Source organism: Erpetoichthys calabaricus, chromosome 7 (assembly GCF_900747795.2).
Source record: "Erpetoichthys calabaricus chromosome 7, fErpCal1.3, whole genome shotgun sequence".
Classification (NCBI taxonomy): Eukaryota; Metazoa; Chordata; class Cladistia; order Polypteriformes; family Polypteridae; genus Erpetoichthys; species Erpetoichthys calabaricus.
In genome coordinates, this window is record NC_041400.2 from 4577252 (window position 1) to 4595908 (window position 18657).

Consider the following 18657-nt stretch of genomic DNA (forward strand, 5'->3'; position numbering starts at 1 on the left):
GCTACAAAAAAACAAAAAACTTGTGCAACATTGAAGGTTCTCACAGTTGCTTCCGTAATGCTAAAATCAAAAAAGTCTGGAACAAACTATGACTCTCCTTAGAGCTCACCACCAGGCCAAACTGAGTAATCACGGAAGAAAGACCTTGGTAAGAGAGGTGGCCGAGAACATGATGAACTCTTTCAGACCTCCAGAGACCCAATGTGGAGATGGAAGAAACTTCCAGAAGGACAACGATCAATGCAACATTCCACTAATATGGAATTTATGGAGGAGTGGCCAGATGACATATGAAAGCCCACTTGAAGCCCACTAAATTCAGTTCAGAACTGTGGGGTAGCCTAAGCCGATCTTGAAGTTTGCAAAAAGCCACTTGAAGGACTCTTAGACTGTGAGAAACAAGACTGTCTGGTTTGATGAAACCAAGACTAGCATCAAGTCTGGAGGAAACCGGGAACTACCCATCACCTGTGCTTTACCGTTCCCAAAGGTGAAGGTGGTGGTGACAGCATCAAGGACTGGGAGAACAGTCAGGGTTGATGGAATGAACAAAGTGCAGAAATATCCTTAATGAAAATCTACTCCAGAGTTCCGTGGACCTCGCATTTGACTGAAAGGTGACCTTCCAACAAGACAAAGCAACGACAACATAGGAGTGGCTTAGGGACAACTCTGGTAATGTCCTTTAATTGATTGGGCTGATTAGGAAAATCACCCTCCTGTCTTCTAAAGGTCTCACAAGTGAGGGAAGACCAAGCCATGAGGTTGAAAGAATTCCCTTCAGAGCTTAGAGACGGGATTAAGTCAAGGCTCAGATCTGGGGAAGACTACACAACAGAACTCATGAAGTGCTGAAGGTCACCAAGAGCACAGTGGCCTTCATAATTCTTAAATAGAAGAAAGTTGGATCAATCGCGACCTTTCTAGAGCTGAGAAGTCCTGAGAAAAGAGCCTAGGTGAAAAAAAAAATGGTGGTCAAGAACCCGATGATCACTCGGGTTGAGCTCCAGAGAACCTGTGTGGGGACTGGACAAATGCCCAGTAGGACAGACATCACTACAACACTCCACTAATCTGAACGTTATGGAGGAGTAGCTAGATGACACATGAAAGCCGTCTTGGAGTTTGCAAAAAAGGCACCTAAAAGACTCTCAGACTGTGATAAACGGGTCTGGTCTGATGAAATCGAGATTAGCATCCTGTCTGGAAGGACTGAGACACTGCTAACCACATGTGCAATAGCATTCTATGGCAGCATCGTGCTGCTGGATCAATTTTCAGCAGCAGAAATTGGGAAACTGGACAGAGTGGGGTCAAGGGAAAGCTGAGGCGAGCAAAATGCAAAGATGTCCGTAATTAATAATCTGCTCCAGAGGACTCTGGGATTACAACTGGGCAGAAGGCTTTTCTTTCCAACAAGACAATGACCCTAAACACAAAACAAAGACAACACGGGTGTGGCTTGGGGACAACTTTGTGAATGTTTTTGAGTGGCCCAGCCAGAGCATAGACTTGAATCCAACTGAACATATGTGGAGAGACCTGAAAATAGCCATCCACCAACAGCCTCCTTCCAACCTAAGAGAGCTTGAGAGGATTGGTGGGAAGAGCCTTGGTATGAGAGACCAGCAACTCGACAGTCACTCTGACTGAGCGCTAGAGAATCTACTTGGAAATGGAAGAAACTTCCAGAAAGACAACCAGCACTGAAACACTCCAGTAATCTGGGCTTTATGGAAGAGAGGCAAAACAGAAACCTCTCCTAAATAAAAGACACAAGAAAGACCACCTGGATTTGCATATAAAGGACTCTCAGACTTTGAGAAGGAAGGTTCTGTGGTCTGATGAAACCGACATTGGCATCATGTCTGGAGAAAGCCAAGCACTGCTCATCACTTACACAATGCAGTTCTTATGGTGAGTCTTGGGGGCAGCAACATCAGGGACTGAGAATCTAAAGAGGGTTGAGGAGAAGCTGAATGGAGCAAAATATGGAGATATCCTTAATGGAAATCTACTCCAAGTGCTCAGGACCTCAATCTGACTGAAGGATCACCTTCCAACAGTACAAAGCAAAGTCAATACAGAAGTTGCCTAAAGACATCTGTGGGAATGTCCTTCAGTGGCCCAGAACATCTCTGGAGAGAACTGAAAATAATGGTCCAGCAGTGGGTTATAAGGTCAGCTCTGAGAATGTCCTTGAGTGGCACAGCTAGGACCCAAACTTGAATCCAATCAAAAATCTCTGGAGGGTCTCCGATGTGTCTCCAACCCACCAGACAGAGTTTGAGAAGATCTGTAGAGAAGAATGGTGGAAAAATCTTGTAATCCAGGTGAGTGAATCTTGACGTGTCAAACCTAACGAGACTCCAGTATGGAATGGCTTCCAAAATGAAGTACTGATCAAAGGATCTGAATACTTCCAGCGAATACTTGGCTACTGAATACTTGGTGGAGCAGGGTGGTGACAGCATCAGGGACTGGGAGGCTGGTCAAGGGAAAGATGTCTGGAGCAAAGTAGTGAGATGTCCTTAATGAAAACCTGCTCAGAGCACTCTGGACCTCAGACTGGGCCAAAGACTCAACTTCCAACAAGACAATGGCCCTAAGCATAAAGTAAAGATAACACGGCAAAGGAGAAGCTAAAGGACAACTCTGGTCCAGCAAGAGGTCATATTTGAACCCAATCAAACATCTAGGGAGGGTCCTGAAAACAGCTTTCCACCGATGGTCTTCACCAAGCCTAATAGATCTTGAGAGGGTCTGCAGAGAAGAATTAGAGAAAATCTCCAAATCCAGGTGGGTGACTTTTAAGATGACTCCAGGTAGGAATGGCTGCCAAAAGGGGCATCAACAAAGTACTGAGTGGAGGTTTTGAACACTTATGTCAATATGATATTTCATTTTTTTACCCACTATGTAATAAAATGCTAAGATGTGTGTGTGTGTGTGGAGCAGAAGGTGGGTAAGTAACCTCAAAAATGACAGAGTCTGAGGAACAGGCTTTACGGGATCACGATGAAGAGAGAGAGAAAGCGGTGGGCAAGAAAGAAGTTCAGACACATGAGGACACCAAGGAAAGGCGCTGAAGGTACATGTTGGGCAAGAGATAGCAAATACTTTCAAATGAATTCTATCTATTAACTGTGGCTAGTTTGTATTAAATTTGCAAAAAATCCTGTTTTCCACCTTATCATTCTAGGGAGTGTGCTGCTTGATGAGGAAAGAAATGAACTGGAAGGATTTTAGCACAAGGCTGCAACATCACAAAATGTGACAAAAGTGAAGGGGTCCGAAGACTTCAGGAATGCTGATTTGCATACCTTTGGAAAAGCACCATACCGGAGGGAAAGAATGCAATGGCACAGTAGTCAGTCACGGGTTTCAAACTACAGACGCTGAATTGGCAAGCCAGCAGTGCTAATCACTGCGTCAACGTGCTGCCCCTCCATTCCGTAATGCTGAGCACTGACCCTCCTTGTTATCACATGTCACGCAGATGTACTTCCATTTCTAATTATAGCGCTGCTGCCCATTATGAAGCGTACAGAGACTGCAGTTTTACTTTCCCACCTGAACCGTATTGACACTTAGATTAGATTAACTTCCCCGTCTGCACAGGAAACAGGCCAGATTTTTTTTTTTTTTTTTTCCAGGCAGACATTTATTCCTTGGCCTCTTATTCCCATTTCTGCCCTAATCCTGGCTGCTGATGACTTCATTGGGATTCAGAGTGAAAAGGCGGGAACCTCAGAAGCAAAAAGAAAAAAAAAGCAAAACAATTAGGAAACTAACAAGCGAGTGTGGCTCTAATACGGAGTCAGGAGCCGAATCCGAAACAATAAACGCTGTGTTGGCTGGAATCTACAGAGCGCGCCACACTTTTAAGGAAATGCCCGGCGATAATTTATGATGGCAAGTCTAGCTTTTCTGGCCATTACTACATTTCTTTATTTCAACACTTTATTATTTTTTCCACAGCCTTTAATTCAATGACCTTGCTCTCCCGTGAAATCTAAGACGTTGTGTGCCTTCCATTAGATAGATAGATAGATAGATAGATAGATAGATAGATAGATAGATAGATAGATAGATAGATAGATAGATAGATAGATAGATACTTTATTAATCCCAAGGGGAAATTCACATACTCCAGCAGCAAAAAATATTAAAGAGTAATAAAAAATGCAGGTTAAAAACACAATAACTTGAATAATGTTCAACGTTTACCCCCTCTGGTGGAATTGAAGAGTTGCATAGTTTGGGGGAGGAATGATCGTCTCAGTCTGTCAGTGGAGCAGGACAGTGACAGCAGTCTGTCGCTGAAACTGCTCCTCTGTCTGGAGATGACATTGTTTAATGGATGTAGTGGATTCTCCATAATTGATAGGAGCCTCTTGAGTGCCCGTTGCTCTGCTACGGATGTCAAACCGTCCAGCTCCATGCCAACAATAGAGCCTGCCTTCCTCACCAGTTTGTCCAGACGTGAGGCGTCCTTCTTCTTAATCAATTAATTAATTAATTCTCCATTACCATTAACAAATGCATTCATTTATCCTGCATGTTCTAATTGATGGGTATCACCGTGGCACAACAAGCAGACTGGGGTTCAAGTCCCAGGTGTTTCCTTTGTGGAGTTTGCATGTTCTCCCCATGCCCATATGGGTGTTCTCAGGGTGCTCCAGGTTTCCTCCCACAATCCACACACTTGGCAGGTAAGGTGGACTGCAGGTGATAAATTGGCCCTGCAATGAACTGGAACCCCTTCCAAGGAAATGTTCCTGCCTAGTGCTTGGTGCCAGCTGGGATAGACCCTTCTCAGGATAAGTGGATTTTAGAAAATAGCTGGCTCTTACTTGATATATTCACAAGGATCAAACCCATCCTTTAATTTGTGATTAGAATGGTGGCTCAGAGGTTAGCACTTCTGTTTCCGAGTTTCAATTTTAGCTTAGTACATTCTCTGTGTGGTGTCAGTTGCCACGCTTTCCATGTGTCTCCAAGGATTAGAACTCTCATCACTCGAAAGTGTGTGTGATAGGCTAGTAGAGGACGCTTAATTGAAAAAAAAATACACAGATGTGAAAGACACTATATTATAGATAGAAATTTTAGTATAGTTGGCAGGATCACAAAACTACAGTGTCAATCTAGCTGTGTAATTTTGTGATTCTCCCGACTATACTAAAATTTCTTTCTATCTGTTATATTGTGTCTTTCACATCCATCTATGTAACAGATAGATAGATTTTCACTGCTTCTAAAGATGGTTCAAGATGGCACAATGGTTAGCACTGCTGCTTTTCCTTTTATAATTACAGTTTTGTCCCTTCTCCTCCACCTCCTCTCCCGACTATGACCCCCTGGCAAAGATAGATAGATAGATGTGAAAGGCACTATATAATAGATAGATGTGAAAGGCACTATATAATAGATAGATAGATATGTGAAAGGCACGATAGATAGATGTGAAAGGCACTATATAATAGATAGATAGATATGTGAAAGGCATGATAGATAGATGTGAAAGGCACTATATAATAGATACTTTATTAATTCCAAGGGGAAATTCACATACTCCAGCAGCAGCATACTGATACAAAAAACAATATTAAAGAGTAATAAAAATGCAGGTAAAAATAGACAATAACTTTGAATAATGTTAACGTTTACCCCCAAGGGTGGAATTGAAGAGTCGCATAGTTTGGGGGAGGAATGATCTCCTCAGTCTGGTGGGGGGCTGTGTTTCCAAGCCATCCCTAAGGGTTCTTTCAGAGTGACAATAACAGCTGGGTGAAATATTTTTTAGTCAGGTGGGACATCACTAGGACAGGGAAGCCTCCCTTGTGGCTTTCACTAACCCTAACAGGGCTCTCTCTCCATGGGGACTATAATTCCATCACTGCCGTGTGAGTGTCCAAATGGGATCTTGCTGAGAGGAGTGCTGCCACCCTCTGTACTGGGGCAACACTTGGTCCCGGGTGGCAGACTCTCACTTTTCTTCTTCTGTTTTGGCCTTCTGAATAAGGGGACATTAGTCATCTTGGTTGAGAGACCCATCCATCCGCAGTGCCCACCCCGATGGCTTCTTTGTTGGAAAAGGAAACATTGGGCATCTTGGGTGGGATGGCCATCCATCCCTTCTGACTGTCCATTATAATGGCCTCTGCGCCAGACAGGAGAGTATAGTCCATCCGAGCTGAGATGCCAGACCATCCATTAAATATATAAATTATATGTATATATTACACTATATATATATATATATATATATATACACACTGTAAGTACACAATATATTGTGATAAACATGGATGGACTGGCATCTTGGCATGGATTGAAGGTCTTACCTTACTTGGCCAGAAGACTATAGAGATAAGGGGGGGGACGTGCAAACTGAGCACATGACATAACCCCACTAGGGTTTGAATTCAGGGCTTTAGAACTGCTGGGAAGAAGGTGTAAATGGCACACACAGACAGACTCGGCTTGGCGTAGCGCTGGACTGCTTTGACTGTGGAGCTGTGGAGAAGCAGGCTGTGAGCGGCTACATCAAACTGAAGCCTCCATCTTTGGGACACGTCCTGAGCTTTACACCAGAGCAGTTTGTTTTTCTCCAGAAGGTGCCGCATGTCATGCCAAAGTTTTTTCCTTTCCCTCGTCTGGGCTGTCTCTGTGAGCCTCGGGACACATTCACTTTATGTTTGTAATTCTTTAGCTTTGACCTTAATTGAGTTAGTAGGCAATATGGCGGGAGCCTCAGAAACTGAACTGGGAACCAGAAAGGCATCAAGTCAGGCTGTAAATCTGAGTGAGTGTGCAAGTGTGTGACCCCGAGTGAGCCACTGTGCCTGCCTGTGTTCCAACTGTACAAATACGCAGAAACGAACTATGGGTCAGGACTAGCCAAGAGCCTGGGCTGGGGCGCTATATGGAAGAAAGATCAAATGGGTGGGTTTTACATTCAGTGTCTTGATGAGTATAAATGTAAGTGACAGGAACTGATGCTGTTGTGATACTTAAGAAGTGAATACAACAGACATGGGAAAAAAAGATCAGTCAATCTATCATACATGGCATGACCTATCTAACCATTCTTACAAAATAAGAAGTTTGTAATATCTCTTCACCAAGAGCTCATATACACATACACAGATAGGAAGACACAGCATTAGTGGAATATTGGAAAGACAATATCTAAAATACAAGGGACGTTCAAAAAGTTTCCACACTTTTTTTAAAACTCTATTAAGAGTTTCAAAAACAAATGATGTCAATTTTCTACATAGTCACCTTCCTTTGTGATGCAATTTTCCCAGCGTTGTACCAACTTTTTAATGCCCAATTACTACTCCTCCCGCCTTCACCATTTCCAAGGAAAATATGAAAGTGCGGAAACTTTTTGAACATTTCTCGTATATAAAAGGCACCATATAAATAACAGATAGAAAGGACACAGTATAACAGACTGATGAGAAGACAGGGAAAGAAACTATAAAACAATTACATATGAAAGACACTATATAGCAGAGAGTAATATAAAATGCTAAACAGACTGACATAACTACCTATAAAACACTATGAAATCTGAATGAAGAGTGATACAAAATAATAAGAGAGTAATGTGTAATGAAAAGAATTAGATAGATAGATAGGTGTAAGGCAGTATATAAGAGAAAGGCACTGAGTGACAGGAAGATGGAAGTGAATGACACTGTCATAGATCAATAAATGAAAGGTACTATATAATATAAAGATAGAGGCAGATTTCACTATATAATAGACAGATAGATGAATGAAAGGCACTATATAATAGAAACATAGATGTGAAAGATAAGTACATCATAGAAATATAGATGAAAGGTTCTATGTAATAGGCATATAGATGTGAATGACACAGATATCTAAATAGATGAAAGGCACTATATAGTAGAATGGTAGATGTGAAAATAGCATAAATAGAGATGGATGAAAGGCACTATATCACAGAAAATTATACGTAAAAGGCACCATATCATAGATAGGTAAATAGTTGAAAGGCACTATATCGTAATAAAAAAGATATAAAAGGCACTATATCATAGAAATATAATTGTGAATGGAATTATATCATTGATAGATGGATTAATAAAAGGCACTATATAATAGAATGATATATGTGAAAAGCACTTTACAATAAATAACAGATGGATGAAAGGCACAATATAAAAGAAAGAGAAGTGTCACTATATAATAGATATGAAAGGCACTATATAAGAGAAAGGTGTCTGTGAAAGTCCCTGTATCATAGATTTACAAACAGAGTGCATCTTATTGAACCTCAAAGGTAAAGCCAGCTGCTTCCACAATATCGCAGAACATAAAATCAGAGAGCAAAAGAATACAAAAAGGGTGCAGACTACATGAAATGTACACAAAATCACCTAAGAATGGCACACTAATCTAAAGAAATATTGTGCCAGTGTGTGTAACACAGATGGCCAACAGAATGACAGCATTTCTCCCAGCAGCGCTGCACCCAAGGCAGTAGCTGCCATTCCACCATGAGGGCCTGTCCCACTAATTCAGAGTCACTGAAGCACCAACTCTAAACGTTTGGATGTGGAAAGCAAACCAAAGCACCTACAAAAGACACAGGGAGAACATACAAACTCCACAAAGGTTGTATGGCATCCCGTCACCCCAGGATTGTGGAGCTGTGAATCAGCAGCCCTGCCCACTGCGTCGACATCTCGCTCCTTCTTAATTTACGTCAGTTCAGATCCGAGTTGTTTGCACCACTGTGATGCTTCCAGAGTTAGTGAGTAGAGCTGGTCGTGGGCTGAGCGTTTTACTCTTGATGTCATTTTTCTAATCGTCTCGTAAAGCTCCATACACATTTATTACTGATTTCTATATAACTAGTTTAAGAAATTTGAAGGCACTTTAGCAAGTTGCACTTCCATAATCTTCCTTGGTGTTTTAACTTTTATTCAGATTATCGTCCCATTTAATAATTCATGTCGCCTTAAGTACTAAACAGGGTCTGGAGCATTACAACTGCACTGTCTTAGCCCGGCCAAATTTGAAGCCCCTTCCCGTCATCCCCACAGTCAGCTATGCAGCTCCACTTATTTCTGTATCTGCATGTCCCTATTTAGCATCCGGTGTTGGGCTGGGGGGCTGAGGGTGACCACCCTGCTTGAAGCTCTCAGCCATCCAACTGACCTCCTGTGAGTGGGCCCTTTAGGACTCTGCCTACTGCAGCTGGCTGATGAGGGCTCCCTGCACTTCAAGCCAAGCGTTTCCTCAGAAAATTGTTACCAAATGCTGAACACATTTTGGTAATTTGGCTCCAAGCTAAATCAAAGCAGATGAACTCCAGTCCAAGTTTGTTTGGTTTTTTTTTTGGGGGGGGGGGGGGGGGCATTTCTGTGTCTATTTGTTTTTTTTTTCCTTACAAGGCCTATTAAAACCAGTTGCTTCAAAGTCTGATTATTAAAAGTCAAAAAAGCTTTTGGATGCCGGGAGTGCCACTCATTACAGCTTAATGGCACATGTGCCATCCCGTAGAAGTCGTATAAAGCAGCCACACATCCCAGTCCAGTAAATCTTAAAGCAGGACACAGTGGTCCAGGGCTGCTCTCTCCCATTTCAGCAAAGCATCTAAACGAGCAGACATTTGAGCATCAGGGTCCCACACTGTGAGCCCCCCCCCCCCCATATCCACACACACAAAAATAATTACACACGCGTGTTCAGGTCTATTACACACGTGAAACAAGAGCCACGCTGAAGACATGGCAAAGCCACCAAGAAGAAACATAAAGAAATGCATTGGACTTACTGTGAGGGCTTGCAGCCTTTCCTTGTGCAACTCCGCTTCTGCCATCCTAGAATGAAGAAGGACACAGAAGAAATGCGGTCACCAACGGAGAAATGGAGCAGCAGCACTGCTTTAATCAAAGAGGGAGCAGACAGTGAATGAGAGCGCGAGAGAGAGAGAAAGGGGGCAGGACGGGGGCGGGGCCTAGCCTGCCCCTGGGAAGTCTCCAGTCACTGGCGAGCAGACCGCCAAAACGTAAAGGCCGATCAGTACAGCAGCTGGCTGGATGGCTGCCTCACGCCGGCCACTCCTTTCTGCTTGGGCCCTCAAAGGCCATGTATGTACGTGTGCACGCTGCCCGGGCCGCTGAGGCCAAGGATAGCTTGCATGATTGGCATTTTTTTTCCTTTGACGTCTCGAGGGCCTCTGGACGCTCCTCCTCTTACAGCTGGAGTTGGAGGGCACGAGCCGATCGTGGTTAGCGTGCTGATGTACACAACAGGGGAAGGGGTTTGGGGAGAAACAGACGGACAACAACAGCCGCAAACATTAACCTGTCAACGGTGGACCGAAGGCAGAGACACCTGGAGGGACACCTGCATCTGTCAGAATGGCGTGCTGCCTGCTCGTCCGCCGTGCGGCTTTGTGTCGCTGAGGCTTCTCCGCCTCTGAAGAGCCAATTATCGGAGGACCTGACGACAGGAAAACTCCACACTCAGCAGCTTTATATTTTTAGCTCGTCCACTTGGAGCTCCTTACATCTTACAGTAACATTAAGGAGTAAATGCAATCTTTTTTCACACAGTTATAATATTCTGAATTATCTTTACAATACAGTATAATGCAACATATTTTGATCTTGGCTATGGACTGGCACTCTGTTCTAGACTAAATGGGTTCATCAATAAATCACTGGGTATAACATAATACAATGATATAATTTAAAGCAATACAACATTAAGGTGGTGCAGTAGTAGAGCTGCTTCCTCCTCACACATTGCAGACCTGAGTTTATGTCCCTGTGTGGAGTCTTCATGTTCTCCCTGTGTCTGCGGGTATATTATGGGACATTTGCAGTATTTTGAACTTTAAATGTTACATTTAACCCTGCAATGCACTGATACCCTCTCCAGGTGCCATCCCTGCCTTCAGCCTGACGCTATGCCTGCTCAGGAAAAGCGGGTTTGAAAATGGATGGATGGATGGTAATCTTAATGTTTAACACATTATTAAGCATTAACATTCTTGATGTAATTCAGAGTCTGTCCCAGTAGCATCAGGCGCAAGGCAGGAAACACTCCGGTCCTCTCGGACTCCTACAGGGCCAAGTCAGAATCACAAATCCATGTGACAAATATGTCTTTGGGGATGTGTAGGAAGAAAACCTATGGCGACACCCCATATTATATTATAATTATACCTTGTGCTCAGTAACACTATAAGTGAGCCAGCAATGGGATACAAAGACTAATGAATGACTAGGTAATTGAGTATTAATGAAGGGCAGTTCATACCAGTTTACCTCGAGCATGGGAAAGGTGCTTTATAAATAAAATATTATTGGGATAAACTTCTGTCCCATCTTGACAATGAATTGGATTAATCTGATTTTAAAATATATGATACAACATTCTATTTTCTAAGCCCTCTTAATCTTAATTGGTGTTGATGGGGGATGAAGTGGGGCCTCTCCCAGCTGGCATAGGGCACAAAACAGGAACAACCCCTGGCCAGGATGCCACTTCATCACAGGGTGAGCACACAGACACAGCTTCATCAGTCCACGTCACTTGCACGTGTTTAAATTGTGGGAGACAACTGGAGCATCTGTAAGAGACTTACATAGACACGGGCAGAACATGCAGACCTCACTCAGGGAGGACTCGGCATGTGAACAGTGGTCTCCTTACTGCAAGGTAGCAGTGCTACCACTGTGCCACCCAAAATATATTAATCAAGAAAGGTTAGAAAAAAGATGGATGGATAGTATTAGATGCTCATTTAAGTAGCCATTATTAGTCTTCATTAAGTCTGCTCATGGTCATGGGGGCCATAGTCTACAATATAATATCAGGTCAGGATGGGGAGCATCACTGGGACAGTGCACTGCTGCACCCACCACATGACAGGTGAGTGAGTAAATGGATGGACGGACAGATGGACAGCTGAATAGACAGGTAAGTGAAGAAGCAGATGGATCAACAGACAGGTAAGTGGGTGAGTAGGTGGATGGATGGATGGGTAGATAGGCGAGTGAGAAGATGGATGGATAGAAAGATAGGTAAGTGAGTGAGAAGATGGTTAGAAAGTTGGGATGGATAAGCCCTCCTATCCAGCAGGAGTCTAAGTCTTGACCAGCTCTTTCATTTTTCACTGCCGCTCCAGTCAGTCTCCAAGTTTTTCTCACCATTTCTTGCTTTCTCTTCTCTCAGCAATAAAGATGAGAACAACCAAGACGTGAGCGCCTATGGGATCGTCCTGCCCTGTTGTTATTTGTGTCATGAACTATTTATAAAAGCTGTTGACAACACTATTTCTGAACCCTCAGCAATCAAAGGCTGTGAAAGGCTAATAGAGCTGCCGAGTGTAATTAGTTAAAACAATCCACCCAGTGTAAGTAAGCAGATGAAGAAGAAGAAGGCTCAGCTCCAGAGGGTTCTGCCAAAGGGTTCCAACAGCAGCCACCTCAAGAGGAATACATGGGATGGCATTCAGGGCTTAAAATCATTCCAGGGCTGGAATTCAATGCCATTTGAGATCAACATGTCATCCCAGCTTTTCCTCCTCCTCCTCCTCTTCTTCTTCTTGTCACTTCCTGCCTCCCAGCATTGCAAATGGCTTCTCTTTTTGTAAAAAGCCTTAAAATAGAAAAAGGCTGAGGTGGCTTCAGCATCTTACAAGCCTGATAGGCTGAAAATGACAAATTTCTATTACAATCCAGACTACTTAGGTTTTAAACATTTAAACTGCCACAGTTCAAATCACTGAGATCACATGTTTTCCCCCATTCTGATGTTTGACCTGAACATCAACTGAAGCTCCTGACCCAGATCTGCTGGCTTTTATTCCTTGTGCTGCTGTCACTTGATTGGCCGATGAGATATTTGCATGCATAAGCAGGTGGGGAGGAGTTCCTAATAATTTGCCCAGTGAGTGTATGTGATTTAAAAATGAATGCACACTGTTGATGTTCGTGGCTCCACTCTGGTTGAGCTGGAGTTAGCAAGCTGGCATAAGGGCGCCCTCTGTTGGAAATATATATAAATGGCTTAAAATATATAAGTAATATGTGCAGACTTAAAATATAATCTATAGATGTACAATTTTAATAATAAAATCACCCACTTTATAAATGGCCCACACTGGCAGGGCAAAATCATACCCCGTAGGAAGGCAGTACCCCTTGGATGATCTTCATGTGAAGACCCCCACAGGCCCCCAGGTGACTTAACAGAGAGTTGATCATACTTTTAGCAATTGTGGTGCGCAGACACCCAGTAGTTTATTGCAACACGGTGAGATTTGATTCCCCCCCTTGCCTGGTAATTTCCACTCGCAGAAATGCAATCGTTAAAGCAAGCAGGGGTGTGGGGGGAAAAGTTCCCTTGCCATCACAGACCCCTGGGTGCACACCCTGATGGTAGATGTGCCCCTGGTCATGCAATGCCACTAAAAGGGATGGTCCAGAAGCCCATCGTTGAATGGGTTCCATGGCAAAAGAGGTAGATGGGCACCCTAGCAGGCAGCTTGTAGTGTTTCACAGTTACATTAGAATGTGGGTAGTCCATCAGATGCTGGGGGTGACCACTGAGCTGGACTAAAGGGGGGGGGGGGGGGAGAACATGGACGTCCTAATTACATGGAGGAGCTCGGCCTGCAAGCCTATCTGAACACCTTTGGGATGAATGGAATGGAATGCTGATTGTGATCCAAATCTTCTTGTCTAATATAAAACACATTTTGGATGAACGGGCACAAATTCCCACAGTGACCCTCCGAAATCTCATGGAAAGAAGAGTGGAGGCTCTTATGGAGGGACCAACTGCATATTAATGTCCATGATATTGGGATGATGTGTCCAACAAGCTGATCTACTGAGTTTGATGGTGAGTTGTCCTCAAACATTTGGCCATTTCAAGCGTTTATTTTTTTTTTTTAATGATGATGGATATGAATGATTTTGTTTCATATTGATATACGTTTATGCATTTTGCCAGTACCATCCATCCATCCATTTTCCAACCCGCTGAATCCGAACACGGGGGTCTGCTGGAGCCAATCCCAGCCAACACAGGGCACAAGGCAGGAACCAATCGCGGGCAGGGTGCCAACCCACCGCAGGACACACACAAACACACCAAGCACACACTAGGGCCAATTTAGAAATGCCAGTCCACCTAACCTGCATGTCTTTGGACTGGGAGAGGAAACCGGAGCGCCTGGAGGAAACCCACGCAGACACGGGGAGAACATGCAAACTCCATGCAGGGAGGACCCGGGAAGCGAACCGAGGGTGGATGTTTCGTCCATTTAAGAGTTTTGGGGGGGGGTTATCACCTGGAATCCACTCTGGACAGGATGCCAGCTCATTCCATGGCATACACACCCTGGTGCCAGTTTAAAATCACCAGTCACCCCGACCGGCACATCTTTGGAGACTCCAGATGAACCACATGGACAACAGCTGTGTGTTGAGTTTAGACCCAGCATACTGGATTTAGGGGCAGCACCATTACACACCATGTAATCCTCAGCATAACCTGCATACATATGGTACACGTGGCATACCCGGCAGCCCTCCAATTCAGTGTTGTTATTCAAGCAGCACTGTGAACGGGGCACCAGTCCATTACACACGGGCCAGTTTAAAGCTGCCATTTAACATGCACTGCACATATTTGTGGATGTGGGTGGAAAACCCACATGGGCACAGGGAGAAGATGCAACCCCCACAAAGACAACATCCGGGTTGTCACTTTCAAACCCAAAATGCATGCTGATTCAGGAGATGGCACCATCCACACTGCGCTGGGCTCAACATAATATTTATACATTCATTCTCAAACTTCCCAATTTAGTGTTACAGGGGGCAAACAGCAGTAGGTGCTAAGGCAAGAGCCAATACTGGACAGGGTACCAGTCCATCACAAGCAACCCACCCACAACCAGACATACACAGAGGGATCAATTTAGAAATGCCAGTTAGTATAACCAATACATCTTTGGGAATGTGTGAGGAAAACCCACACGGGCACATGGAGAACATTCAAACGTCACCACATGAACAACATCTGGGCACTGAACACTAACCCACTCTGCTGAAGCAGGACTGTCACTCAATGGGACCCCCTCGGTATAAAGTCTGCAACCCACACAATTCAATTCAGTGCTATAGGGGTGCTGGAGCCAATGCAAGCAGCACTGGGCACAAAGCAGGAGCCAATCGTGGATGGGGTAGGAGGAGGGTAGGAATCTATCACAAGTCACACACACACACCCACTGGGGCCAGTTTAGAGTCACCAAATAACATATTTTCAGACCGGTAGTGGGGAACCTCACAAAGAGAACGTATACTGGAGTCTGCAAATGGGTAAATCTGGGCACTGGATTTAAACCCAATGTACCTGATCGATGAATCAGGACGGTGTAACCAACAGGGGGCACCATTAAACCTCAAACCACATACACAGTAATGCCCAGCACGGATTTTGGGATAAAATTGAAGACATTTATCCCCCCCCAAGACACCTTTGAACAATTAGCCATGTAAGGATCAATGAATTAATTACAATACCAAACAAGTTCTTCCTCCTTTCGTCCTCCAGTTGAGTGTTGCCTTTCATTATGGTATCCTGGCCAGGAATGAATCCTTCATTTATCCTGACCAGGATGCCGGTCCCTCCTTCCTGCCACCTACAACTGTTAATCACTGCAACACTCTCGTTATAATGTACATAAAGTATTCTCCAGCCCACCTAATCCAACTTAGCGCTGCAGGGAGATGGAGCCTAACCAAGCAGCACTGGGCATAAGGCAGGAGCCAGTCCATTACAAGTCACTCTCACCCACACACACACTGGGGGAGGTTTAGCTCTGCCATTTATCCTGATCTGCACATCTTTGGAGACGCGGAAGGAAATCCCACCCAAACACAGAAAGAACGTGCAAACTCCACCATGAAAATATTTTGCTGTTGAATTCAAATCCAGTATACAGGATCCATGAAGCATCACCTTTAAGCATTGTGCTGAACTCAACAAAGCATACATAAAAAAAAAATCTCTAACATGCTTAATCCAGTTTGGTTAGTGCATGGAGCTGGAGCCTATCCATGCAGCACTGGGCGCGAGGCAGGAGTTAGTCAGCCCTGGATGAGGCCCACCAGTCCATCACAAGTAACAGATTGGGGTCAAATTAGAATTGCTAGTTTACATAACTGGATCACATCTGGGGAAGTGGGAGTGAAACCACACAGAGCATCGGACACAGGACATTTGACAAACGACAGGAGACCCTCCAGTCCATCAGACTCGTTTGTTTAGTTAATCGCTTAGCCATCCCACAGGAAGAACAAGCAAAGTGCACCACATGAACAACATCTGGGCGCGGGGTTCAAACCAAATATACAGGAGCAGGACTGTTAATCATGGTAACACCCTCAGTGTAAAGCACATACTGTTATATATATTGTGTTCTCCAAACCATCCTCCCCAATTTAGTGCTGCAGGAAGATGGACCCCCTCCAGGGAGCACTGGGCACACAGCAGGAGCTAATCCTGGATGGAGTACCAGTCCATCACAAATCACACACACACCGGGTCCAACTGGGGATGTGGGTGCAAACCCCACACTGAACAAATGAAATGTGACAAATGACAGGAGACCCTCCAGTCCATCACACACACACACACTGGGACTAACTGGGGATGTGGGTGCAAAACCCTCACTGAACATTTGACAAATGACAGGAGACCCTCCAGTCCATCAGACTTGTTTGTTTAGCATAGGTAAACGTCCCCAGGGAGAACAAGCAAAGCCCCCACACACCATGACAGGCTCAGCATTTGAACCCAGAATGTCTGCTTTGTTAGCCACCAGCCCTAACCACTGCACCACCATACCACCCCACACATCACGTATTTAACCCTTAACCATGATGGCTGTGGACACACGGAGGACAATGGCACCCTCAGCCACCTACAACTCCAAAGCGGAGCCATCTGAATGGCTGACAGGCAAAAACTTAAGCAAAGGTCTAAAATTACCGGAACAATAAAGTCAACAGTCTCATGTTGAGGAAAAACAGCCCTTCATCTTGACTCTGTCAAAGCAGCAAGTCCTTCGTAATCATTTGACTCGAAGGACAAAAGCAACCCTTGTTATCTTCCGAGAGAGAGACGTCGCTCTCGGCTAATTCGGTGGAGTTCGCTAACACAAACCAGATGTCAGACAGAAATCAGGCTACCGGCCTGCCAAGGAGGAGAGCCGAATAAATAAACACAGCGAAGTCCGCGCCGTTTACCTTTTAAAGTCAAGCGTGAAGGCGGCCCGTTTGTGGATTTTCATTCCTGCCTGACTCAGCGCGTTTCTTCTGCAATCCTGACTAATTCCCCCCCCCCCCATTAACATTTTTGGAATTGAGACTTTCTGATCTGCCGATTGTCCGGAAGAAGTTTTTGCTTCATGTTGTTTGTAGCTGGCCGCCGTCCACTTCCACGGTTTCGGGGTCAAGCACACATGATGTTGGCTTGTTGGACCGACATATTATATGGTTAAGTCTGGGCAATTGTGACAAATTTATGGGGGTGCTGCACGGTGTGACGTCACAGGCACCGTACGGCTTTGGCGATTTAATGCAGTCCGGACCTGAGAGTGACTTGGTGGCCGAGGACTGTCACGTGGGGTGTGGGTCTGGCGGGAGAAGCTGGCATAAAAGCAGCTGCCGAGAGTGAGGAAGGGGCTTGGGGTTAGTGATGGGCATTTTTCATTCACATTACTGATTCGATTCTTTGGATTCATCAGTAGTGACGAGTGAACGCTATGGAAGATCATTTGTGCCAAAATGAAATGCAATCCAATGTGTTAACTTCATTGAAATGTAATGAATCTGCACGTGCTGCATTTCATGTTGGCTCCGTTCAATCGTGTCGTAATTAAAAACACATCAAGCGGATGACCGATTGCGTTTCATTATCAAATGACCAATCAGCATCGAGAGGTGGAGCAACGGGATGTTAATAAGGCATGGGAGCATTTCATTGGACAGGTGGAAGTGGGCATGTAAATGACGATTTTAGCCTCTGCTGTGTCAAAAGAAGGGAAAAAATATATATTCATCCATCCATTTTCCAACCCGCTGAATCCGAACACAGGGTCACGGGGGTCTGCTGGAGCCAATCCCAGCCAACACAGGGCACAAGGCAGGAACCAATCCTGGGCAGGGTGCCAACCCACTGCAGAATATATATCTAGTTATCACATAAGATATGAATAAAAAGCTATAAAGAAACCAAACTCGGTGACGCTCTAACGCAGGTTTCACAATATTCAGCATTTAGGTAAAAACTGCCGTCACGCGTGTGCGCATAGGAGACATGGGGACACAATTTCACCTTCAAGTCTTTGCAGGTAAGTCTCTACAAGCTTTGCACACCGGAATTTTGGTAGTTTAGCCCATTCTGCTTGGCAGATCCTCTCAAGCTTCTTACGAGAACCCAGACATGACAAGGAGAACTGGGAAAAAATAGTAATGTCCCAAAATGTATCAAGAATATCAATAAGTAACCCCACACAGAACTGAAATCTCTAGTTCCTATAGGCATTCAGATCCTTACTACAGCCCCTTAAATTT

The 18657-nt window shown here is 44.4% G+C and overlaps 1 protein-coding gene across 1 annotated transcript in view; it reads right to left on the reverse strand.

Annotated features, from left to right (window-relative positions):
* palm2akap2 (PALM2 and AKAP2 fusion) overlaps positions 1–18657 on the reverse strand; it is a 144887-nt gene that overhangs the window by 96283 nt on the left and 29947 nt on the right. Inside the window, 1 exon segment of the mRNA XM_051929849.1 lies at positions 9827–9872. Coding sequence (XP_051785809.1) covers positions 9827–9872 — 46 coding nt within the window.